The sequence below is a fragment of the Garra rufa genome, chromosome 15 (genome assembly GCF_049309525.1).
Source record: "Garra rufa chromosome 15, GarRuf1.0, whole genome shotgun sequence".
Lineage (NCBI taxonomy): Eukaryota > Metazoa > Chordata > Actinopteri > Cypriniformes > Cyprinidae > Garra > Garra rufa.
Genome location: NC_133375.1, coordinates 33,590,221 through 33,617,004, shown reverse-complemented (window position 1 = coordinate 33,617,004; position 26,784 = coordinate 33,590,221). Strand labels below are relative to the sequence as shown.

Sequence of the window (26,784 nt, the reverse complement as noted above, 5' to 3'; positions counted from 1 at the left end):
TCACGTTGTGGGGACCAAATGTCCCCACAAGGATAGGAATACCAGTAGATTTTGACCTTGTGGGGACATTTCTCAGGTCCCCATGAGGAAACAGGCTTATAAATCATGCCCAATGATTTTTTTTGATGAAGTAAAAGTGTGCACAGTCTCCTGTGAGGGCTAGGTTTAGGTGTAGGGTAGGTGTAGGGCGATAGAAAGTACGATTTGTACAGTATAAAAACCATTATGCCTATGGAATGTCCCCATAAAACATGTAAACCCAACGTGTGTGTGTGTGTGTGTGTGTGTGTGTGTGTGTGTGTGTGTGTGTGTGTGTGTGTGTGTGTGTGTGTGTGTGTGTGTGTGTGTGAGTTTTTACTTCTGAGAGCGCAGAAAGTGAAATCACGCTGAATGAGTGTCAGCTGACTTTGGTCACAGGACTTTTGGGAGAGCATCACACAAAACCTCCAGCGATCCTTCGTATTTTAGAGGCACTAGCCCACTCTAACCACCTCTGATCTTTCTCTTTTTGTTTCTGTTGTGAACTTTCATTCCTGTGTGACTAAGTGAGTTTTCCCAGATGATATTGATGTCCATTTAATTTGGTGATGCTGAGTCTCAGCTGACCTGACGTCCCCTTATTTCTGTTTGCATGAGAAGGGCGTTCTGAGTGTGCATCCACCCCTCAATGTGTGTGTGTATCTTTTTGTCTGATCATGTTGTATGTGTTGCTGATTGTTCTTGATGTTGGTGATCTCTGTGAGTGAGTATCTCGATGTGAGGGCAGTATGTGGTGGTTTCAGCAGGGGCTTTGTGCTCTCCCGGTGGCTCTGGTTATCTGGTCATCCGCTACGTTTCTCATCTCTTATTCCACAGCGGTTGTGTTGGGCCATGCCGACCTACTTGTTCCATATATAAGGTACATTTTTCCGTTTTGTTCTTGTTTCCATTTGTAGACGTCCATGAGCAGTCATGCATCATTCAAGACTTTAAAATTGGGTGTGAGAAACATCCAGCTTGGAATGTATAAGGTAAAATTCAATCATGCATTTTTTATTATTATATGACTTTTAAGAATTTGATGGGTTTAAATCAGAGACATGCTGTGAAATACCAACTTTAGTCGACTGCTTCAAAATCATACTTTTTTTTATTTTTTATTCCTGTCATCTGTCAAACTGTGTTTATTAATTTTGTTTGTAGTGACACAGGTACTGAGGTTCCTGAACGCTGTGTGTTTGGCTTCATGCTGTCAATCTCAGCTTTCTTAGGTAATTGCTTCTTTTCCTTTTAAGGTTTGTATCCTGCCAAGGGGTTTTAGTTTAAATTCACTGGTTTATTTTAGTTTTAATGAGTTTGAAAAGTATGCAAATGCTGTTTTGTGCATAAACTACCAGTCAAAAGTTTTTGAATAGTAAGATTTTTTATGTTTTTTTAATGTTTTGCATTTATTTGATCCAAAGCACAGCAAAAACAGTAAAATGTTGAAATACTATTTACTATTTAAAAAATGTTTTCTATTTGAATATATATTAAGATGTAATTTATTCGTGATTTCAAAGCTTAATTTTTAGCATCATTACTCCAGTCGCATGATCCTTTAAAAATAATTCTAATATTCTGAAATATTCTGAAAAAAAAAAACTATTATTATGTTGAAAACAACTGAGTATAATTTTTTTCAGGTTTCATTTTCAGAATGTTCAGAAGAACAGCATTTATCTGAAATAGAAAACGTTTGAACATTATAAATGTCTTTTATCAATTTAGATCAATTTAAAGCATCCTTGCAAAATAAAAAGTATTAATTTCTTAATTCACAAAAAAATGTATATACTGACTCCAAGCTTTTGAATGGTATAGTGTATAATGTTACAAAATGCTGATCTTTGGATCGTGCTATTCATCAAAGGAAACTGAAAAAATTGTACTTAACTGTTTTAATTATTACAAATAATAATAATAAATGTTTCTTGAGCAAATCAGTATATTAGAATGACTTCTGAAGGATCATGTGACACTGAAGGCTGGAGTAATGATACTAAAAATTTAGCTGATCACAGGAATAAATTAAATTTCAAAATATATTCAAATGGAAAGCAGTAATTTTAAATGTTAAAAATATTAAAATTTTCAATATTTAAAATTTTGTACAGTTTTTGCTGTAATTTAGATAAAATAAATGAAGGCTTGTGAGCAGAAGACATTTCTTTAAAAAATATTAAAACTCTTACTGTTCAAAAACTTTTGACTGTTAGTGTAATTTTTAATTTTTTTAGAAATAAATTTTGGGTAATCGCATGTCAAGTCAACCAGAGGTCCCTGGGTAAAACAGAAACTGATAATTTATGTCTTCTGGTGAAATAAATACATAAATGAAGAAGAAAGACAGCATATTAAATGTAATGAATGAATTTTTACTGAGTAATTTTGTAAAGAGGGGTCTAAATGAAAGCTTTCCAGCTTTTCACTGAGATTCTGAGCCACATTATGGGGAGCAAAAATTACTTTAGAAAGATGGCAGGATGGCAACAAAGATTGCTGAAGTCAGGAGATTTTACTAACAGACCTACCAATCTCTATAAATACATAATTTATACAGAGACTGGTAAATCTGTTAGTAAAATCTGCTGACTTTAGCAATCTTTGTTGCATCACACACACTAATAGTGACAGTTTAAAAGTTTGCATGGATGTCACTCAAGAAGTATTAAATATATCTAAATTTCCATTACTTTGTATAGAGCTGATAGTTTTTCATTTAACGAGTAATATCTGAAGAACAAATAATGTTGAAACTAGAAATGTATCTCTAGGTACCCACTATCGAAACAGTTGCCCAGTGCATAAATATTATCTTCCCACATTAAACATGCCTGTAAACATGCACTTTAGGTGTGCTATCCTTACTATTATAACTATTAACAAACTTTTATTTGGGTATATTTATTTTTAAGGCCCTGTATGGTTCAGTTCCAGAGATATGAAGATCTCAGTGTGGCTCCTTGCATATTGTTGAATTTTACCCATTTTATTTATGGAAAACCAAATGAGGTTTTGTGTTTATCTAATCATGATTGTTGATCATCGCAAAAATGCAAAAAAGAATAGCAACCCAGGGTTTAGGAATGTACAGTATGACACATTTGATTATGTATAGGATTTATACTTATTTCTTTGCCTTTCTTCAGGAAAAAAAACAACATTACAGGTCCACTGCAGTGCTTTGAAACACGCAGCAATATTCCATGTGTTGTTGTTATTTAAACTGAAACAGGAAGACAGGACGAGACATATGAAGCAGTCCCGTCAATTTTTAAATAGCCAATAGCGTTTTGTTTATATCACCGCTTGAGCCAGAGCCGTTGAACTCGATAAAGCCACATTTAACACTGTATAACAGCCACAATTACAATCAAAACCATACTTCTTACGCCCCAATGGAAAGCATACTTATACTGAATTTTTCCTAGTCCCCTATATAGTGCACTACGTGAAAAAACTATAGATTCACCATGCAGAAAATACAAATTCTGTGATCAAGTGACCAATTTCAGTCTGACTTCAACGTCTATTTATAGTGTAAAGGGTGGGACGCTTTGGATTCTAGAGAGCATTTGATTGGATGAGAAGCTGAAGTGCAGGGTGATGTCATCAAAATCGTTTATCCATATTGCCGGAAGTTATAGACTGTTCATTTTGTATCTTCCAAATGCAGATTTTCATGAATTATTTGTGAAATTTGTGAATTATCGCAACCAAGTAATATGTGTTTATGTGACAAAGGCATAGCTAGCTAGCAAACTGTAGACGGTAATGACAGTAACTCGCGACTGAAAGGGTGAACCACTGATGCTAATGCTAATGCTAATGATGTTAGCTCCAGACATGATTTTAGGCTTGTCCGAAAAATCCAGATCACAAAAAAGCTGAAAACTATTTAACGGTCTAACTCTGATAGTTTACAATCTAACATTTATAATGTGTTAAAGGTGCCATAGAATGCATTGATACTATATTTTAAATTGTTCTGATATCTACATAGAAGGTATATGGCATAGGAAAGGGCAAAAAAATCTCCAGAAACGGTTTTACAGGTCCATTTACAACCCTAGGATTTGTCCCTAGAATGAAATGCTCTGTTATTGCCTTATTTGGAAGATTCATGAATACTAATGATGAGCTCTGCTCTGATTGGCTGTTTCACAGAGCGGCTCATTTCAGTAGCTCGCACATGGAGGAAAATATATATTTAATCACAGAGCTTGAACCGCTATTAATATGCGGTTCATTGAAACTGCCGTTTTGAATGCACAATAATTTTACTTTCAATTTAGTGATCGCATGTGTTCTGTGTAACGTTATACTACAGCGGCAGTACTAACCACATAAATTTAGATCATGGGCGTCGGAAGCAAAATAAATGTGGGTGGGTCCTCCCCCAGAAAAAAAAAAAATACTGTAGTATATGCCATTTTCTGTAGTCTGGTGCCTTTTATTGAATGCGTTTTTACACAATGCACATAGGCCATATTTACAAATATAACAAAAGACGACCATTGAAGAACATTATCAGTGGCGTAAGCGATAATACACATCGCTTTTGACGCGGGAGACCCGAGTTCGCGTCCGCCTTTTGGTGAAATCATTTCCGAAATGTCTCCCTTTTCACTTATATCATATCGGAAAGGCATTTGTTTATTTGTAAATTAATGAAATAATTGAAAAGTTGAAATAAAGTATCAGCTAGGGTTAGGTGTATCAGAGCAGAAGTTACGCTGCTTTGTTTACTTTGCTGTGTCTCGGGAGTCCAGCAGGCACGACCGACTAGTTAAAACCCGGAATGAGTTTAATTGATATGGACTCTGAATAAGCCAAGTGGAATACATTTGAGGAAACCACAGCATGTAATTTAAGGCTTTAGCTAAATGGAGTTTAATTTATTAAGGCATACCTCATACAATGGATTTGACTGAGTCTGACGGCGCTCTGAAAAGTGCACAGATATATTCGCTGAATTAGAGACGGTAAAGTGGGTGGGTCCAATATCATTGGTCTTCAAAAGTGGGTGGGTCCTGTCCCACCCACGTTCAATGGTTCCGACGCCCATGATTTAGATGCTTGTTAGTGATGCTCAGGATCCGCAGTCATCTCTTCATTTATGTAGTAAGTGAAATCTTATGTACTGCAATGTAACAGGCTACCGCTAGCATTAAGCTAACCATTTCCCTTCAGTAGCTCGCCTTATTTTATTAGAACGCCTTATTTGTTTTTCTTGCCGTTCTGAGTAAGTTACAGACACCAACCATCCCTGCACTTAACATCTCCTGCACAACCTGGAACATAACATTTATTCCCTTGATCTGACATTTTCGCTATCGTCCTCGCTTTGTTTTGTTTTTTATCACAATAGCCTAGCTGCAGAACGTCTGATGATTGGGCTATGCAAATGTTGGTGGCTTAACTATTAATGATCGCGACTATTACGTAATAGTCGCTGTTATGTTAGGATTCGCCTATTTTTCAGTGGTCTTTTGCAAATACCAGCTTTATATAAGATGGAGGAAACGATGGTGTTTCAGACTCACGGTATGTCATGTCCATGTACTGAACTGTTATTATTCAACTAAGCCAAAGTAAATACAGTTTTCCATTCTATGACACCTTTAAGAAACAATTGCTCTTTTTAGCTGGGAAGTTTCTGAAATTTGTTCATGTAGCTTTAGTCTGTGGATATTTTGAGAGGATGTAGAGGACTGAATCATGTGTTCTCCTGTATGTGTTTTTAGGGTTGGGCACCATGTATGTGCGATATAAACAAGTTCAGGCTTTGATTTCGGCCTCGGAGTCAGGCTTACAGCTGCTGAACTACGCAGGCCTCCTGATGGGCATCTTCAGCACTGTTGGGATGTGCGTTGTGGCCAATTTTCAGGTGACACCCAGAGTTTCATTCTCTGATCTGAGTGTTTAAAGGGATAGTTTACCCAAAAAATGAAAATTCTGTCATTTATTACTCACCCTCATGTCGTTCCAAACCTGTAAGTCCTTCATTCGTCTTCGGAACATAAATTAAGATATTTTTAATTAAATCCGAGAGCTTTCTGACCCTGCATAGACAGCAATGCAACTGACATGTTCAAGGCCCAAAAAAGTAGTAAAGACATCCATAACATAGTCCATGTGACATCAGTGGTTCAATGGTAATTTTATGAAGCTACAACAACAAAACTTGCAACTTTATTCAACCATTCTTCTCCCCAGAGTTACCATCTTTTGCCATTATTGATAGTACATGTGGAACATGGAGTATTTTGTCAATGTTCTTGGTAAATTTCTGGGTCTTGAACGTGGTAGAACCCTTGCTGTCTATGCAGGGTCAGAAAGCTCTTGGGTTTCGTCGAAAATATGAGGTTGACTAATGAGGGTGACTAATTAATGACAGAATTTTCATTTTTGGGTGAACTATCCCTTTAATATCAGTTCTCTAAAACGGCCAGTGTAATGTTTTTATATTCCTCCAGAAAACAGATATGATGTCCATCCACCTTTTGGGCGCAGGGCTCACCTTTGGTCCTGGGACATTGTATATCCTAGTCCAGACTGGCATGTCATATCGCATGCAGCCACGTTTCCATGGCAGGGATATTCTTTTGGCACGTATGGCTGTGGGAATGTGGTCGCTTATTAGCATCATTACACGTATCCTTTTGGTCTATATATGGAGTCTTTAAAAATTGTGTCAGTTTGTAATGATTCTCTGTATTTCTTATAAACCAGCTGTGTCAGTATTCTTATACCTGTTCTGCTTCTTTGACTGAATCTGTCAGTTTTCATATCCTCTGTGTTAATGTATGATGACCTGCCTGGCGTGGATGTAGCTAATAAGTTACACTGGCAGCCTGGAGAGCGAGTAAGACAGATGATACACTTGATCTGAGTTACTGTACAGTGTCTTTTAATATTTCAACCATAGTACCTACACTGTAAAAAGTTTGCTGTAAATTTTACAGTAACTTACTGGCAGCTGGATGCCAGTAAGTTACTGTAAAAATGTTTACAGTATTAATACTGTAAGTGCATTTACAGTACTAAAAGGTCTTTACTGTAATTTCATTTACAGTATTTTTACTGTAATTTCATTTACAGTATTTTTACTGTAATTTCATTTACATTATTTTTACTGTAATTTCATTTACAGTGTTTTTACTGTATCTTCAATTACAGTATTTTTACTGTATTTTCAATTACAGTATCAGTACTATAGAGTTTATTTTAATTTATTTTAAACATTTTCTACCTGTAAAAACAATCCAATTAACCTACAGCACTGTAATTCAAGATTTTTACCACCCCAACCCCATAAAAATCACAATAACTCATAAGCATTAGTTCTGATAATATTCTTTTTAATTGTTGAACATTTTCTTTTTAAAAGTACAGAGACTTTGTATCATGGCAAACATACACATACTGAAAAGCAAAAATAAGTAAGTACACTACCAGTCATAAGTTTTTGAACACTAAGATTTTTTTAAAGAATTCTCTTCTGCTTACCAAGCCTGCATTAATTTGATCCAAATTTAATTTATTCCTTTGATCAAAGCTGAATTTTCAGCATCATTACTCGTCTTCAGTATCACATGATCCTTCAGAAATCATTCTAGTATGCTGATAAACATTATTTAATTTTTAGATTTTTCAGGATTCTTTGATTAATAGAAAGATATTATTTAGCAAGGATGATTTAAATTGATCAAAAGTGATAATAAAGACATTCATAATGTTACAAACTATTTCTGTTTCAGATAAATGCTGTTTATCTGAACTTTCTATTCATCAAAGAAACCTGAAAAAAAAAAAATGTATTTTAGCATTATAATAATTTCAGCAACATCATAATAATAGTTTTTGAGCAGAAAATCAAATTATTAGAATGATTTCTGAAGGATCATGTGACTGCAGTAATGATGCTAAAAATTAAGGTTTGATCACAGCAATAAATTACATTTTAAAATATATTCAAAAAGAAAACAGTTATTTTAAATAATAAAAATGGTTCAAAAGTGTACTGTGTTTGCTGTACTTTGGATCAAATGAATGCAGGCTTAGTGAGCAGAAGAGACCTTCTTTAAAAACATTTAAAATCTTACTGTTCAAAAGCTTTGTCTGGTAGTATAAATAAAATAAAATCATACAGTAAAAATGTGTTTGTGTTGTGTTAAATTTTAGTAGTTTTGAGTCAAATTTGACAAGCTCTCTGATGAGAAACGGCAGAATGGGATTCAGGCTGATGCTTGTTGTTTGCACCCTCTTTCCAGAAGTCCATCTGATCTGTGACTGTCAATGCATTTGCTGCCACAAAGGTTGACTGTCTGAACAAACCTGCAAGCACAAGAAAAACAGTGTTTAAAGAATTTGCCTCAACTGTCAAACTTGGTGCTGTATGCATTTAAAAAAAAATGATATACTACATACGAACGCAGTAGTAAGAAAAAAAACTGAAGAAACTTTTTCTTGAAATTTTTTATAAAGAATTTTATGAATGGGTCAGTAAGTCACTGATTCTAGGTGTTTAAAAAAGGTAAATTCATTCAGTAATGAAACACTGCTGTGTGCAGAGATGCACAACATGGCTTTGTTAAGAACCGTTTTTACTAAATGGAGCAAAAAGACAATACTTTCTTCATGATTTAAATCACTTAATATTACATTCTTGTTTATTGAATTTTGTTGCCCTGACACTCAAAAGTCTGCCACAGACCATGCTAAATGCTAACCAATCTGTTCATATAAACATTCTAAATAGGGATGTAACGGTATTGTAAATACCGTCATACCGCAATAACAATTTTTTTCGATACTACCGTGGTCGCATGACTCGATAAAACGATAGTATAGGTCTTCTGAGAAAAGTTTGCTCAGGCGAATGGAGCGACCGGGAGGTAGCGGGAACTACATTTCCCATCAGCCCAGGCGTGGCCATCATCCTTTGCGGTCTGTTGTCGCTACAGACTGTATCAGCAAGGAAAAGAGATGGAAATGGTCGAACCTGCTCCGTCTGCAGCGCGTATGCGTTACGTATTATTTTCAGCACCCATGTTAACGGATTAGAGCGTTCACACTGCACGCGGTTGCTGTCCGGCAGTACGTCCTAGAAGCGGTGCCTTTGCAGCAGTGCAGCGATCGTTTCTGCACCGAGTCTATTTTTTTGCTGCGCTGTATGCGAATTAATGTTACAGTGCATTGTTCGCTGTAAAAATGAACATGGATTGACACAGAAATGTACCATAAATGCATATAAATGAAGTCTACTGTGTTTCACAGTCAACACGTGGCTTTTTGGCTGTTTCAAATAAGGAAAGGTGCAGTTTTAAATAAACTAGGCAACATAATAGATGCACTTGTCCAGGTAGAAAAGTTCTTTAAAGGATTGTTTTTAATAAAGATTTAATGCAAAAGAAAGACATGAGAGCCAACTGCACTGCAAAAAATGCTTTTCTTACTTAGAATTTTGTCTTGTTTCCAGCCAAAATATCTAAAAATTCTTAAATCAAGAAGGATTTTCTAGACAAGTAAAAATTATTGTCTTGTTTTTAGTAAAAACAAGTCAAAATTAAGCGAGTTTTTGTTTAAAACAAGCTAAATAATCTGCCAATGGGGTAAGAAAAAAAATCTTATTTCAAGCAGACAACTAGATTCAGACAACTCATTCAGCTAAACTGATTTGACTGTTTTTTTTACATGCTTTAATAATTTTTTGTTACTAAAATTGAAAAATTTAAGTTTCTGTTTCAAAGTTTACAGATAGATGGCTTATTTGTATGCCATTGGTATGTTCAGTGTTCATGTAAACTGTTTAATAAACACTTCTGGCACTTTTTTCGAGTCTCTTCATTAGTTTTGTTTTTCCAGTAAATGATTCAATAAATACCATACCGTGCCATACGAGGTATTACCGTACCGTGAAGTTTTGATATCGTTACATCCCTAATTCTAAACGTGTGTTTCCTAGAAAGTCTGTGCATATAATAAGCCTACTATGATTAAAAATCTCTAATTGTTGCTTTACAGTAACAATAATCTAAATTGACAGACGGTAAGATTGCTATTATGAATTTAAAGGTTACAGTAAGTTAAAGATACCTGAAGCAGCTGCATTTTGCTGTTTAAATGCTGGTTTAATAGAAATAATTTTAATGTGCATGCAAACTCAATCTTGATGTGACAAGACATGGTAATAAAAAACATTCCCCGGAAATAAATACCTTTCAAATGTGTACTTTAAATACAATATAACTTGCTTAGGATAAAAGCATCTGAAAAATGCATGAATGTAAATGCAATGTAAAACAAAAATGTTTTGGGTTACCTGATTCTGCATGTCTGTAAAATGGACAGCTGGCTGTATGATGATTCTGCCCCTGATGGTCAGCATCCAGTTAGTGCTTGGAGAAATCTCCTGTAACAGACAGTGTCACAACACCCTTTTAGTGTTACTATAGTTTATGATCAGAAAAGACAACTACTGTACAGTAATAAAATCTACATTTTTAATAAAATAAACATTTATAATATTTATTAGCAAAACTTGTTATATTAATATATTGCTAGCCCGTTACTCTCTTTAAAAAGTTAACCTGTTCTGCAAGTCAGTGGAGAACAGCAGCCTGTGGCTAATTTGGCTAATTTAGTAACGTTAACATTAACTTAGTTAAATTGATGAAAGGGGAAGCTCACCTGTTGTTTGCACCGCGACGACGGCAATCACCAGAAAAGACTCTAATACACCTCCGATGCAGACGACATGACCACGAGACCACAAACTTGAAAATAAAACACAAAAGATGCAGTTAACCGCGGTGTTCAGTTTTACCTCAGTGTTTCATGTTAGCGCGCTGTTTATGTCACGTCTGTCACTGAAGGGACCGTCTATAAAGTTACATACGACATTCATACACACATTTCTTACTTAAACATCATTTGAACAGAATTACCTTGCCAGCTATAAAGAGGCAGCGTTTAAAAGATATTATGCTGCTCTGTGACTAACGTTAAGTTTGTCAACTTCGGCTTACTGACATTATTAGCTTACCAGTTCATGTTATCGTCGATATGGCAGTCATTCACAGAAGAAGATCCAAAATACACCTCCGCGCTCCGACGTTACAGACGACATCCAGACCAGAAACTTGAAAATAAACAAAAGAAGGGCTTGAAAATACAGTTTAAAATCTCCACAGAAACAGTGGTGTTGCTTAACGCACTTTACCTCAGTATTTCACCTCAGTTTGCTGTTAAGCTTGAGTAAGGGCTCGTCAGACGAACTAACTTGCATTAAAGGGCAGCCGAATATACAAACGTGTTTCTCAGTTTAAATAAAGTTTATTTCGACTAATATAGGTCACCTTAATTTACTCACCAGTCCATGTTTTCACCGTTATGGCGGCGCCCCGGCCGCCAGTCAGAAAAAAAAGGCTACCGACATGAAAAACACGATGAATATTGTTAGTTTGCTGTTAACAAGTGAAAACAAATTAAAATTGTTCAGTTTTTCATAAAACAGAAATAATATACTAACCTTTTTGTCGAGTTATTGATGCAACATTTCTCTTTTGTCCTTTTTACCGCCACTTCCTCTCAACAGGAGAAAAAAAAATCTCCCTTGCCATTGGTCAATTTTTCGCGGGCAAGTTCACTACTGTAAACGGATTTACAGTAGTGGAGAATTACAGTAGTGATCATATATTTTCCCATAATCCTTTGCAGTTTACAGTAAAATACTGTATATACATTTTACAGTATCTTACTGTAGATATTACAGTAAAATACTGTTCAAATTACAAAAATCGGTTACAGTGTATATACATGCTGCACCTATCCACCTTATTTTTTGTGCAAGAGTGGGCGCACAGCCATTTGTAAATTGAATGTATCTGGCTTCCATTGATATCCATTTCCAGCTATTTTTAGCTGTACAAAAAAGCTTCACTGCTTGATATTGCAAACTGGTGTTTCTTACCATTTTATTTGGATGTATCATCTTAATTATGCACACATTGGTTTATCGTGCAAACTGAATACCTTTTACTGCACCTTGTTATTCTCGTCATATCCCTATAGCGGCTAATGAATCAGAAGTCTTGCACATTCAGAACAGAACAAAACAAAACAACGGCTTACTTACACGTTGAAAGGTGGATTTATTTGAGAGATGGATTTATTTAAGATTTCTGGGACCACTGGTAGCTGCTGCATTGTTAATGGATGGGTATAGATGTAAATGTAAACTCTCTTATATTTAAGGATTTTGTAGCGCACCAGGTCAGTGCTGCAGCTGAGTGGTCTCTGGCATTCTCTTTCATTTGCTTCTTCCTGACGTACATACGAGATTTCCAGGTATGTTCTTTTACTATGGTGGTTCATAAGTCATAATACATCAAATAATGTAAAATTATACATCATTTAGTCAATGCATTAAGAGCTGGGGGTGAAAACTTTCGAAGAGAATGAAGATGAATGAAATGTAAATGCATCAATTGTGCAAAAACTCCCACCCTGTTGAAAAAAACAGCATATGCAGGTTAGGTAGGTTTTGATGCTGATTTAAGCTGGTCCTTTGCTGGTTTATACTGGTCATTTTGCTGGTTTATGCTGGTTCTTGACCAGCACATGACCAGCATAAACCAGCAAAAGACCAGTATAAACCAGCATCGAAACATACCTAACCAGCATCCCAGCATCAAAACTACCTAACCTGCATGCTGTTTTTTTTTCAATTGCAAAAAAGTTATAACGCTCGCATGAGGTGGTTTTTCAGGCAATTCAAAAAAGGAATATTTCGCAAAACAGCAATGGAAAGGTTTTTTTTTCATTTACATATTCCATTAAATATAGCCCAAATCCCACAAAAATCCCTTGCGAGAACATCGGTCAATGGAAACGCCGTCATTTTGCAATACTTTTTAATCATGTTTGTAATCGACATTTATAAAATGGCGCCAAAGTTTTGCGCAAATCTTTAATGGAAACGCAGCTACTGAATGTTTGAACCTTCTGTATAGATTCGTAAGTCCCTCAGTTGTCTTCAGTGTGAAAAGATGGACCTCAAAATCATACAGTCACACTTGAAAAGGGTTCAAATTAGGGCTGCACGATAGATCGTTTCAGCATCGTCATCGCGATGTACGCATGCGCGATAGTCACATCGTGGCAGTCACGATGCAGGGCAAAAAAAAATTACTTTCTATATATCTAAACTTTCTATTCACGGATCTATATTTGTCTAAAATAAAGTAATTAACTCATGTTTAAAGGTTCTTTAAAAACTACAATGCACACGTTGCTTCACCTACTTCATGCATGCAGTCTCTGCGTGCGCATGGCGAAATGAGCGCGGGACGGGAGAAAAGCGCCGAAATGGAAGATTTGGTGCAAAAAGAAACACATATGGAAGTATTTTGGATACAAAAAGGATGCTGCTGACCAAAAACAGGTGCTTTGTCGGGAGTGCCTGGCAGTTGTTGCCACAACTCGCGGAAACACTACGAATTTAAGGGACCGTTCACATGTCGCGCCTAAAAACGCGTGGAAAACGCTAGGCGCGCCGCTTTCTCCTTCTTTCCAAAGCGCTCTGTACTGTAACTTGAGTGGCAGAGTGGTGTCTGTCGTTGCTAAGCAACCATGACCCGCGCTCTCCTAAATACGCGGAAGTTTCAGCAAAGATAAATAAACAAAGATAAATTTCCAAAACTAAAATTGCTTGCAGTAGCTCTGCTGCTAAAAAATGTTATCCCTGTAACAGCTACGATCAGCTGTTCCTCCATCTTGGCTAAGCTTTTAATATTTTTCGTGAAAGGAAGAAGCTGATTTCCCTTTCATCAGGGTAAAAGCAACATTCATTATTAATTTCATATTAGAGCCTTGATTTGCCTGAATTGACAGTGAATAAGGTGAGTCAAACTGTTTATGAAACTACCCAAAATAAGCTTTAAAAAGTATTTTATTTCAGGTTATACTGTACTTTTACATTTTTTATTCTTTAAAAAATGCTTACAAAATTACCCCAATTATTCTTGAATTATTATTTGATTTTTAAGCAGTTCAAAACAACCTGATGAACATAAATGAATTTGTACACATCGCAATATATATCGCAAGAATAAAATATATTGCAATGTAATTTTTTCCCAATATCGTGCAGCCCTAGTTCAAATACACAAAAATGCTAAAAAAAAAAAAAATAATAATAATAATAATTTGTGGGATATGAAGGATTTTTCTTAAGAACGGCGGGCAGTTCAACTGTTCAGGACAAACAATAGACTCATGAACAACTAGCACTAAACTGTGGGTCATTCAGGTAACAGGACAGTATTAAGAATCAAGCGTATGTAAACTTTTGAACAGGGTCATTTTTGTAAATACAGCTATGATTTTCTCTTGTGGACTATAACATCTTTTATGTGAAATATCTTATCCAGGTCAGTACTAAATAAAAAAAACATGCATTTTGGTCAAATAATTGCCATTTAGCAGATTCTGCAAGATGTATGTAAAATTTTGACCTCAACTGTAGATAGCCTAATTTGCATACAGTTTGCAACCTGTTTAACCAAACCTCTTTTTCCCCCCCAGAAAATCACTCTGCGGGTTCAGCCTGTTCTTCAGAGTAATCATCTCTACAACTATCCTCTCTATGAAGAGAGAGAGCAAGTGCGACATGGAGAACGCTCACCTCTGCTGGCTGGTGCCATGTGAAAGACTCTGCCACCTTGTGTCTGACATCGAGCACTGCTGCGGACATTCGGTGTTCCTGGAGAACTTTTCACATTCAGGAGAGGCTTCTGTAACACTATGTTTCTCTTCCTAAGCTTTATGCGTTATTCTGAGAATACTGAGAGAGAGTCTAGGTATGTACAACATTTTTACAGAAGTTTTATCAGCAGAGTAAATACAATATCACACCACTTGTATGAAGTCTTTCTCCTTTTAATTTTAGAAGAAACATGTTAAATATTTTGACATTTCAGTGCTTTTACATTTATTTGTGAAATCTAGAGATGAAATGTACCTTTTATTTAATTTCATTCACTGAATCTGATTTGTTTGCATTTAAAATGTATGTTTTTCCATTCAGGCTGTTTCTACTGGCTCAGTTTCTGTGACATTGATCCTTCTGGTCAAATGTTTCTAGCTAAAACAAGCCTTACACCTGCATTAAATACAGCAGCTTATCACAATAGTTACCCACAACACCCTACAAGACCCGACGCAAATGACAAACAGCAGTAAAAGAATGACAAATGACATAAATAAAAAATAATCTGACATTTAGTTCTATCTACATTCCTTAAAATTATTTACTACCGACTGATTTATTTCACACAAGATTTACAACCAGCTACTTTGGTGAGTGCTTCCACTAGTGTTTCTTGGCTTTCTCTCTCATCTTTTTGTGGTATTCTGCAATCTTTCTGTCAAAAAGCCCTGTAAAAAGGAAAAAGGGAGAAAACATTGACTATATCATTTTTACTATTAACTATTCAAGATTATTTTATATTTGTAGCATCCTCTTCTTAAGCAAAAATACAATAAGTCATTAAGATGACACTATAAAAGACATCTAAATATGACATGTATAATGGGTTTATGTGGAAATAGTTTTAAGTTCAATTAAATTAAACATAATTAACAAAACAAACCAAAAAATCTATTTAATAGTCAAAAGTTTTGGGACAGTAAGCAGTTTAATGTTTTTTAAAGAAGTCTCTTCTGCTCACCAAGCCTGCATTTATTTGATCCAAAATACAGCAAAAGCAGTTATATTGTGAAATATTTTTACTATTATATTTCACTATTTTTAATATTTATACTGTTTTACTATTGTACTATTTATTCCTGTGATCAAAGCTAAATTTTCAGCATCATTACTCCAGTCTTCAGTGTCACATGACCCTTCAGAAATCATTTTCATATGCTGATTTCCTGTTTAAGGATTCTTTGATGAATTAAAAGATCAGCATTTATCTGAAATTAAAAGCTTAAATTTTTCAAAAGCTTGGAGTCAGAAATTATAGAAATGAACACTTTTGTTGTATATAAATATGATTAAGACACATGACGTTACAAAAGATTTCTATTTCAGATAAATGCTGTTCTTTTGAACGTTCTATTCATCAAATAAACCTGAAAATATTCTACTCAGATGTTTTCAACATAATAATAATAAATGTCTTTTTGGAGCAGCAAATCAGAATATTAGAATGATTTCTGAAGAATAAAACTAAAAACTCAGCTTTGAAATCAAAGGAATAAATTACAATTTAAAATATAGTTAAATAGAAAAGTTATTTTAAATAGTAAAAATATGTCAAAATTTTACTGTTTTGCTGTACTCTGGATCAAAAAAAAGCAGGCTTAGTGAGCAGAAGAGACTAACTTGAAAAACATTAAAATCTTACTGTCCAAAAACTTTTGACTGGCAGTGTACACAGTAAAAAGATGCTATTAAATTATTTATAATATATATCTTTATGTTGTTTCTACATTAATTTCAAGATACAGTGTGAAAATATATCATATTTATATGAATTTTAATGTTATGTCAAAGTGCGTGTCTTACCTGTGCCGTCCTGAGAAGCAGGTCTCTGTTCCATTTCCTGAATGAAGAGGTCGAACATCTGCGTCTGTACAAATTTCTTCACAAACCGCCGTGTGCTCTTGGATTCTATGGATTTACAGAAATTTGTTCGCTGGAATTCGCCCCGCTGGTCTTTGCCGTTCCGCACAATGTACTTAGCGAAGTGGCCGGCAGTCTTGATAAAGAATGGCAGGAAAGCTTCTGGGACCACCTGGTTCAAATCCTCAAGACCTGAAGATGATAAATGATATAAATACATGGGTTATTAGTTTTTTTTAATACTTGATTTTTACATTTCTGCTATTGTTGAGAAAATTATATGCTGTTTCTAGAGTGCAACTGTGATTATTTATACTACCAGTCAAAAGTTTGATTGACTTTTGAAGATTTTTAATATTTTTAAAGAAGTTTCTTCTGCATTTATTTGATCTTAAGTACAGCAAAAACAACAACATTTTGAAATATGTTTACTTTTTAAAAGAACTGTTTTGTATTTGAATATATTTTAAAATGTCATTTATTCCTGTGATTTCAAAGCTGAATTTTTATTAATCATTACTCCAGTCACATGATCCTTCAGAAATCATTCTAACATTCTGATTTGCTGCTCAAAAAACTTTTGTTTTTATTATTATGTTGAAAACAGCTGAGTAGGTTTTTCCAGGTTTCTTTGATGAATAGAAAGCCTTTTGTAACATTATAAATGTCTTTATCATCACTTTTGATCAATTTAAAGCATCCTTTCTAAATAAAAGTACTAATTTCTTTCCTAACAAAAAGTTGGTTTGAATGGTATAGTGTATAATGTTTCAAAAGCTTTTTATTTCAGATAAATGTTGGTCTTTGCTGATCTGTCTATTCATCAAAAAATCCTGAAAAAAATGTACTCAACTATTTTTTTCACTTTTCTTTTACTGTTTTTGCTGTACTTTGGATCAAAAAAAAATGCAGGCTTGGTGAGCAGAAGATACTTCTTTAAAAAAAACATCAAAAATCTTACTGTTCAAAAACTTTTGACTGGTAGTGTATGTAGCAATGTCATGGTGTCTTGCGACTGTGAACATGAAACTTTGACAACAATAGTGTAATATGCATTTTCAGAAAGTAATATTAGCAGATATTAAAGACACATTATATGATGTCTGGACATGTATAATATTGACAGAGGTGCTGGGTTTTGTTAACAATTGTAACACAGTGGACAAGCAGTGTTGCCATGTCTGCTTAATATACGTTTTTTTGGGCTTATATTTCATAATAATCTCTTGTAAATATTACCACTTGTGGATTGCATTTTTGAGCTTATTTACAAAACAAAGCAGTGTATTTTGGCTAGTTTAGGACAATTAGTGGCTAGTGCCAAATAGCTTATTTTTTAGCTTTTATTTTAGAATCACCTGCTGGGTTTTCTAGCAAAATCTGGCAACACTCTTTAAATCGTAATGTAATTGGGAAGATTTGATCATTTATGTCCAATTGCCAATGATATAGGTACACCATCCATGCAATGTTGCATCTGTCACATGACAAATGAACGAAAGTCTTCAATAATCATTTAATAATATATATATATATATATATATATATATATATATATATATATTAGTGGTGGGCATAGATTAATTTTTTTAATCTAGATTAATCTAGATTAAATCTTGGAATTAATCTAGATTAATCTAGATTAAAATGGCTAATTTGAATTCTGCTGAAGGCATTCAGAATATGTGTGCTACCCAAATAATGACTAAAAGTAAGTCTTTGAGAATGGTTTTCTCAAGCCAGGTGGCGCATTAGACCAGGCGCTCATCTCCTGTTTCCAAACTGCATCACAAACTGCTCAATAAAGCTGTTCTATGATAATTTGTTGATGAAAATAAATTATGTTCCATAAGATGTACTTGTGTTTACTAACTAACTAACAATGAAATTATTTTTTCTACCTATTAGATTGTTTTTTTTTTAACATCTACACCTACCCAACCCTAAACTTAGCCCTTACTGTAATAAAAAAACAGTATTATTGTTGTACAGTGTGATAAAAATATACATATACGTATATATATCTATGGTAGCCAGTGTTTCCCCTACGTTTCCAGCTTTTGGGGGGTGGGGATACATGTTACACCGTACTTTTATTTTGACAGGTTGTCGTGAAGTTTCTGTGTATACAGTATGATATGATGCGAGTTTTCTCAAATGAAACGGTAAAAGTGACACTCACAGCAGTTTTGGAGATTGAGTTTATACATACAGCTAGGCAAACGGAACATACCGGATTCATATTAAAACGGTCTTTTTGCATTTCAGTTTTCACATACACTAGTCCATATCGCGATTTGAATTAAGTGACAGACCAACATTTGATTTATGAATCCAAAAAACGACGAATTTACGTGGCATTTCGCGCTATAGTAGATTCGGTTTTTATGAATGGAGGACGACGCGATCCAGTCTGTGTTTTGGCGGAGGAGACGTAAACGCGCGACCATATTCTATAGTCTTTATACATCCGCGTTAAACTATCAAGGTGAAAGTCATCATAGCTTGCGTAGTTTAGACCCAGCTCCCAACCCAAATTTGAGAATAGATTAACGGCGATATTTTTTTTTTATCGCCCGATAAGAGTCTCACGTTAACGCAGCACGTTAACGCCGATAACGGCCCACCACTAATATATATATATATTTATCTTTGGTCGCTTTACAATGTTTTACAGAATTTGGTCAAAGATTGTGTATGTGGAAGAGTTTGGGGACTGTTAAAAATAAAACGTTAAAAATTAACAAAATGACCTGAAACAAAAATAGTTCAATTGGCTCAACGACATTCAAAGATGAAGTTCTTAACACTACTTATGAGCAATAAGAAAATTGGGTAACACTTTACTTATAGCCTTTGTAGAATGCATTATAAAGCGGTATGAAAGGTTTTAACGCATTAAAATTATTCATAATTTCCATTGTAATCAATTATATATTGACGTGAATAATTCTAACAATCTAAAATGTATAGCTTAACAATTGATAAGTGTTAAGTGATAATTATTCATGAGATTGTACAATGCATTGTAATGTGGATTACAAGGCATAACTAATGCATTAAAACTACTTTTATAATGCATTATACATAAAGGCTTTAAGTTAAGTGTTACTGAAAATTGATTAAAACAACTCCACCAAATATGAAGTAAAAACGCTGCTTACTTGAGTTCTCGTTTTTGGCACTGAGGGCCTGCTTGATTTCATCTTTGAGTTTGTGAGGTAATATTGTGTCCTCATCTCCCATCTGTTTAGAGAAACATTTCAACCACAGTCATCCACTCTATATCAGTCACTTTTCAAGGCAACAAATTATAAGATGCCCTCTATGATTTAAGCATGAACTTACACACTTGATAAATGTCTCCTTCCTGCCTTCTGACAAGTCAACAACAAGCAGCTGGGTGAGGAGATGAATTTAGAATATCAGCTTGCAGCGTTTGAAATATAAATTGCTTGCAATGTGTTAACAATGTCACAAGTCAGGTCACTCACCTCGGTCTGGTCGGTGACCTGATCTGCGAGTTTCTTCTGAACACCCAGCAGGTATGGCGTGGGTGCCATGACGACGTCAATTAGGATCTCGGGAACGATGGAAATGAGCGTGTGCTGCCAGATGAATGGATATAGGAGTACAGCCACTGCGTGGATCACCTGAGACAACGTCCTGCAGAGATAAAACAGGTTTGGGTTATGGGTTATACTTATACGTGTACGTATAAATCAAAGCAAAACGTAACACTTGTGTATGTGGTGTGTGCATGGGTGGTTGTTTTAGTACCCAAGCTCCTCAGCGATGAAGACGATCCTCCGCTCTAGTACAATAGCAGCAAACACCTGGAGCACCTCCTCATCTGACAGGCATTTGAACAATGTGCGGAAATCTACATGCTCCAGCCAGGAGTCTGTTGGACGAGTCAAGCTGATGATCTACAGAGAGATACACAGATACTTTATTATAGGTACAGTACATTATTTAAAAAACTGTTGAGGATTCATTCAAAATGTGTCTTAGCAGTGTGTCGACACATATAAAAATCTATTCACTCCTTTTTTTAAATCCCCAAAAACCTAAACAGTGTCAATTATCAAGCCGTTTTGATTTTCTAAGCAGTTTGGCATAATTCTGCTTAGGTCCCGCCCACAACTGCTTTTGTAGTTTTAATAAGAAACAATGTATGTTTAACTATTACAGTGAAGACGCTGTTTTATTTTACATTCAAATAATTACATTCAATTAGACTACTTGCATAAAAGTATTCAGGAATTTTTTTTTTTTAAAGAATGTTTTTTTTTTTAATCTTTTTTTTTTTTTTTTTTGCTGTATTGCTATCTTTAAATTAATCAGTAATATAAAGTTTTGGACCCAGTTATAATCGTGTTAAATAATCGTGATTACAGTACTGACCAAAATAATCGTGATTATGATTTTTTTCCAAAATCGAGCAGCCCTAGCAGTAGCTTATTATCATTTAAAGAGACATGCACCAAAAAGGGTCGCTGTGAAGAGCTGTTTTTGACTAGGTAAAAAAAGGGTGTTGTTTTACACGACCATTGAGGAATTTTAACCAAAACATTTCATGAAGACCCTAAAGAATTACACCAACTTGTGGAAAATGGGCATCTGATATTTCTTTTATTTCATGTTTAGCAATTTTGTGTGTTCTGATAAATAGTTCGAAGTGTATTAGTGATTCATTTGAATCATTGAATAATTTGAATAATGTTTTAGTCCCTATATTTTCCACACAGTAATATAAATTTTTTGTTCTTTAGTTTTATTAGTTGTATAGCTGTACAGTCAGTTCTGTAAAACTGGCTTATAGTTAAGTACTTTTTTTGTAATTTGTAGCTAACTACCTAATGCAACTATAACAGAAGGTTCAAATGCTCATTGATGTCTCATAAGGAAACACAATGCATTAAGAGCTGGGGGTGAAAACTTTTGGAATTCGAAGATCAGGATAAATTTAACTTGTTCTGTCTTCTGGGAAACATCTAAATCTTCTGTAGCTTCTGAAGGGCAGTACTAAATGAAAAAAAAAAAGATATTTAGGCAAAATAAGAAAATTCTTCATTCTGTTAAAAAGTTTTTACCCCCAGGCTCTTAATGCATATTTTTTTGTTCTGAAGCATCAGTGAGCGTTTGAACCTTCTGTAATAGTTGCATAGGAGTCCCTCAGTTGTCCTCAGTGTGAAAAGATGGATCTCAAAATCATACAGTCATTGTTGGAAAGGGTTCAAATACACAAAAATGCTGAAAAACTAAAGAATTTGTGGGACCTGAAGGATTTTTCTGAAGAACAGCAGGCAGTTTAACTGATCAGGACAAACAAGGGACTCATAAACAACTATCACTAAACAAAAAAACACAGCTGTGGATCATTCAGGTAACAACACAGTATTAAGAATCAAGTGTATGTAAACTTTTGAACGGGGTCATTTTTATATATATTTAACTTTTACTTTCTCTTATGGACTATATGTAAACGTCTTTTACATAAAATATCTTATTCAGGTCAGTATTAAATAAAAAAATAACATGCATTTTGTATGATCCCTCTTATTTTGGTAAAATCATTTACATTTTGCAGATTCTGAAAGGTGTAGGTAAAATTTTGACCTTAACTGTAGAAAGATAAATGTCAAATAAAATCACGGATGTGGTGAAAATAATTCCACATGGGTTTTTATAAAAATGTGACGTATATGCGGATCCCTTGATTGGAATGTTCCATAGAAAATGTGCTAGAAGAGAATTTCGAACAGAGCTGAGTCAAGTTGGTACAAAGAATGAGGACATACCTGCATGAAACAGCTCATCTTTGACCCTTTCCCCTGAGCTATTACTTCACTCACTTCAATTTCCTGCTGTTTTTCAAGAGCTGAGGAGATGTGTGTTTGTGGACAGCATGTCTCAGCCTGCCTGGCCGCTTGTTTGGAATTAGAGACGTATTACTTCCCACCTCCTTTAATGTACTGTAATTAACACTCTATGGTTTAAGATTACTGGGGAAAATACATGGAAAACCAGCTTTTATTCTCTTCCACGATTTCACACCCTCATTCGATTTCCTCTTCCCCTTTTTTGTGTTTAATAGGAAATGATGTGCTAACACCAGTTTTTCGGTTTTCGCTGTTGACTCAACTGAAGCAAAGACAGTGGAAATGGAAAGTGTACCTGCTGGCTTTCCAGACTTCATCTGTAAGTCATGTCTTACAATAACCACAATTGTGAGTCACTGTTTAGACAACAGTGTCAGGACTAAAAGTGTGGCATGTACAATATGGAGTCACTCTAATCCTAGTCTCAGACAGATTTTTTTGGGATGAATTAAGTAGTGCTGCCAGTCGATTAAAAAAACTGATTAAAAAAGTTTTTAAATATACTTTTTTATTGCAATAATTTTACATTCAATTTTCAAATGAATGTAGAAACAACAAAGACATATTTTAAATGTTTGTTAAATACTTTTTATGACTGAAGGTAAGTATCAGTGATACCAATATTACTGGAATTTTTCCCCCTAATATTTAACCATTGGTTATAGCCATTTAACATTACAGTATAATTGAGAGCTACCAAATGTAACATTTATTAGACTTTTAAAAATAACAGCTTCTAATTTAAGTGAACTTTAAAGTGATCTGCACATAAACCCATATTTTCACCAGTGTCCTTCAGCACGTAGGAAGTATACAGAAACTGAATAAATTTGATATAAAATGTATATGAAAATGTAGCTATGTGCAGTAATATTGAAAACTGAGAATGTGACACATCATGATATTTAGTTGATAATGAAAATCGTATTTAATTCATTTGGATCTTGAAACCAGTGAAGATTCACACCCCTAATTTTAAGATGGCAGTACTGACATACAGAGATTCAAACTATAAACAAAAAGCATAGAAACAGCAATTTTACATTTTTCTAAAATGTAAATTGACTTAAAAAAAAAAAAACTTTTAAATGTGATGTGGTCAATAATTTGGATGCACCTAACTTTTGTGCTGAAAAAAAAGAAAAAAGTTCAGTGCAACCAGTGCAAAAAGTTAGTCTAGAGCCATGGCTTGGTTATTAGGTTATTTGGCTGCTATTACTTTAAGAGCTACCGCTGCTGAGCAACACGTGGATCTGACATGCATGCTCGTAGTTTAATTCATGCTTTAATATAAAATGTTACAGGCTACAGTGCCGCATTTGTGCATAAAAAAATAAAGCGTGCATGCTACGATCACAGTATAGCTGACAGGAAAATTCGTTTTTACTGAAATATGGCCTGACAACATCTCATCTGACCACAGTTCACTGTTGTTCTACTGAAGCTGCCTCATCACCTGTACCTTTCCAGCGCTCAGGCCTGGTGCTAAAGTGAACTTGGAGTGAGTGTTTAAAAAGTCTCCTGTTTGATGTGGCCGTAAATAAATGCACTTCTTGTGACGAAAAAAAAGACACAGAAGCAACAGTTGTGCCCCTGCGTTAACGCCGGTAAATATTTCTGACAGCACTAAATTAAAAACACTAGGGCTATCTTCAGACTGTCTAGTCATTCTGACAACCCTTAAGATTTTGAAAAATTGTAGTTTTATCATTAGTTCTTACCTCTGTGCCTCTTTCTGGAATAAAGCTTTTGATATTAACAGTGTTTCCAGGGGCAGGAAACGGAGACTCCCTCAGGCTCTGCATAAATGGGTAAATCATGGCCATGGAGATTTTTCTGCGCTTCTCCACCTCATCAAAGATCTAAAATATCAAGCAGACAGATTGAACAAAAAGGATGAATTCAAGAAAAAGACCAAAAGATCAAATCACGAAGAGAAATCGGTTCTCAATGAAAATAACAGGTGGAAAAACTGAAATATACGGTTTATATAAATATAAAGTTTTATCAGTACGTTTTTTTCTTTTTAATTAAGAATTTTATTCAGTAATACAATGAAATTGACCGAATATTAATCAAAAGACAGTTATAATTTATATATAATTATAAAATTCAGCTTTGCATCACAGGAATAAGTTACATTTGAAAATGTAAAGAGAAAACCGCTATTTTAAAAAGACGTTTGAATGGTAGTGTATGTGCATCTATTTGGAAGAGCAATAAACACATAACACCATATGTGACCCTGGACCACAAAACCAGTCTTAAGTCGTTGGGGTATATTTGTAGCAATAGCCAAAAATACATTGCATGGGTCAAAATTATTGATTTTTCTTTTATGCCAAAAATCATTAAGAAATTAAGTAAAGTTCATGTTCCATGAAGATTTTTTGTAAAATTCCTACCGTAAACATATCAAAATGTAATTTTTGATTTGTAATATGCATTTTTAAGAACCTAATTTGGACAACTTTAAAGGTGATTTTCTCAGTCTTTTTGATTTTTTTGAATCCTCCGATTTCTGATTTCAAATAGATGTATCTCAGCCAAATATTGTCCTATCATAACAAACCATACATCAATAGAAAGCTTATTTATTGAGCTTTCATATAATGTATAAATCTCAGTTTTGTCAAATTTAACCTTATAACTGCTTTTGTGGTCCAGGGTCACATATATGATCCTGGACCACAAAACCAGTCTTAGGTAGCACGGGTATATTTGTAGCAATAACCAAAAAATACATTGTATGGGTCAGAATATTTCTTTTATGCCAAAAAACCATGAGGATATTAAGTAAAGATCATGTTCCAATAAGATATTTTGATAATTTCTTACCATAAATATATCAAAACTCAATTTTTGATTAGTAATATGCATTGCGAAGAACCTCACTTGGACAGCATTTGGATTTTTTCAGATTCCAGATTTTCAAATAATAGTATCTCGGCCAAATATTATCCTCTCCTAACAAACCATACATCAGTGGAAAACGTATTCAGCTTTGGTGGTATAAATCTCTAAAGAAAATACCTATATGACTGGTTTTGTGGTCCAGGGTCACATAAATATATAAGTATAAGCGTCAACAACTTTTCAAACACCCACATTTTGAATATTTCCATTTCTTTAAGATCACATTAGCTTTAGTCATATCACATTAGTCACATAACATCCGTCTTTGATGTTTGTCCTGAACAAACAAGCTAATTTCCAGCCATGCGAGAGCATTCACCTAAAAAAAGTACCTGAACAAAGTTCAGCTCAAACAAACAAAACATACTTCAATAACTGTAACGTTAAGCTCAGACAGCTCAACAAGCAGACAACCTATTTTAAACTACTAAATTACTTTATATTATTAAAGACAGTAAACTCTGAATTAATACTAAGTGAGCAAAACAAAAGGCAATTCTCTCAAAAACTGATGATTGTGCAGTAAATTATGATGTTTACCTTGGAAAAGAGTCCGAAGCAGGCTAAATTACTGATGATACAGTAGGCCTCAGGCAGACGAGCACCCTTCCCATCAGGCTAATTAAGAAAAGAGCAACGACAAGAGAAGCCAGCTTTAGAAACACTAAAAAACACTTTAATCGCATATGAGTGTTCTTTGGAAAGAGCTGACCTTATCTATTCATCTTTTCATGCATTACAAATTTTCAGAAGAAAATGTAAGTGTGATTTCCCTGTTGCTATGTTGCAAGAGTGTTATTGTTAGTTTAACACATAGGAATAGGGATTCATTCGAATGAGTAATGGGCAGTGATGAGTATGAGCATAAATAACAGGAAGTATCACTAATGAGCCTAGTCAACATTTACCAGTAGCCTCCTACAGTATCCATTCTTCCTCGTTCCATCAACATCTGTAAGCACGAAAGAGAATGTTTCACTGTGAAATAGAGAAAAAGAGAGACCATGAAAATACAGTTTCTGCCTCCACAGGGTAGAGGTCTGCATTCCCGCGGCTCTCCCGCGGGAACCGCGGGACCCGACCAGATTTCTTGCGACGCGGGAATAAATTTCCAAATAAAAGCGGTTGCGGTCGGTAACTCTGGTGTAATTTTAACGGGAGCGGGCGGTAACAATATCCCGTTCCCGACGTCTTTTCTGAACAGCAAATCTGCGCTTTACTCATTCTTATCGAGCACCTGTAGGCTACATTCTGCGCTCAAAACTGTTATGCACTCGCTATACACTCATGGACCGGTGCTTTCAGAATCATGCATTTTACTGGCAA

At 34.8% G+C, this 26,784-nt stretch overlaps 2 protein-coding genes across 3 annotated transcripts in view; one reads left to right on the top strand and one right to left on the bottom strand.

The window, feature by feature from the left end:
- The first annotated feature begins 767 nt into the window (after window positions 1–767).
- LOC141287207 (DNA damage-regulated autophagy modulator protein 2-like) lies at window positions 768–14,768 on the top strand. The gene is made up of 7 exons (XM_073819342.1): window positions 768–898; window positions 1,183–1,250; window positions 5,769–5,911; window positions 6,501–6,678; window positions 6,807–6,889; window positions 12,283–12,375; window positions 14,614–14,768. The coding sequence occupies exons 1-7, from the start codon at window positions 768–770 to the stop codon at window positions 14,734–14,736; spliced, it is 819 nt and encodes a 272-aa protein (XP_073675443.1). The 3' UTR covers window positions 14,737–14,768.
- A 180-nt stretch (window positions 14,769–14,948) lies between these two features.
- The window catches only part of LOC141287206 (DENN domain-containing protein 2D-like), a 28,188-nt gene continuing 16,352 nt past the window's right edge, over window positions 14,949–26,784 (bottom strand). Inside the window, exons 8-16 of one of the 2 annotated variants that reach the window (XM_073819340.1) lie at window positions 26,367–26,436; window positions 25,999–26,076; window positions 24,264–24,404; window positions 20,438–20,586; window positions 20,152–20,323; window positions 20,006–20,056; window positions 19,822–19,903; window positions 16,601–16,849; window positions 14,949–15,465 (exon numbers count right to left, since the gene is read on the bottom strand). In XM_073819340.1, coding sequence (XP_073675441.1) covers window positions 15,401–15,465; window positions 16,601–16,849; window positions 19,822–19,903; window positions 20,006–20,056; window positions 20,152–20,323; window positions 20,438–20,586; window positions 24,264–24,404; window positions 25,999–26,076; window positions 26,367–26,436 — 1,057 coding nt within the window. In that variant the 3' untranslated portion in view covers window positions 14,949–15,400. The remainder of the gene's footprint in view (window positions 15,466–16,600; window positions 16,850–19,821; window positions 19,904–20,005; window positions 20,057–20,151; window positions 20,324–20,437; window positions 20,587–24,263; window positions 24,405–25,998; window positions 26,077–26,366; window positions 26,437–26,784) is intronic. The other variant, XM_073819341.1, reaches the window with a different exon arrangement.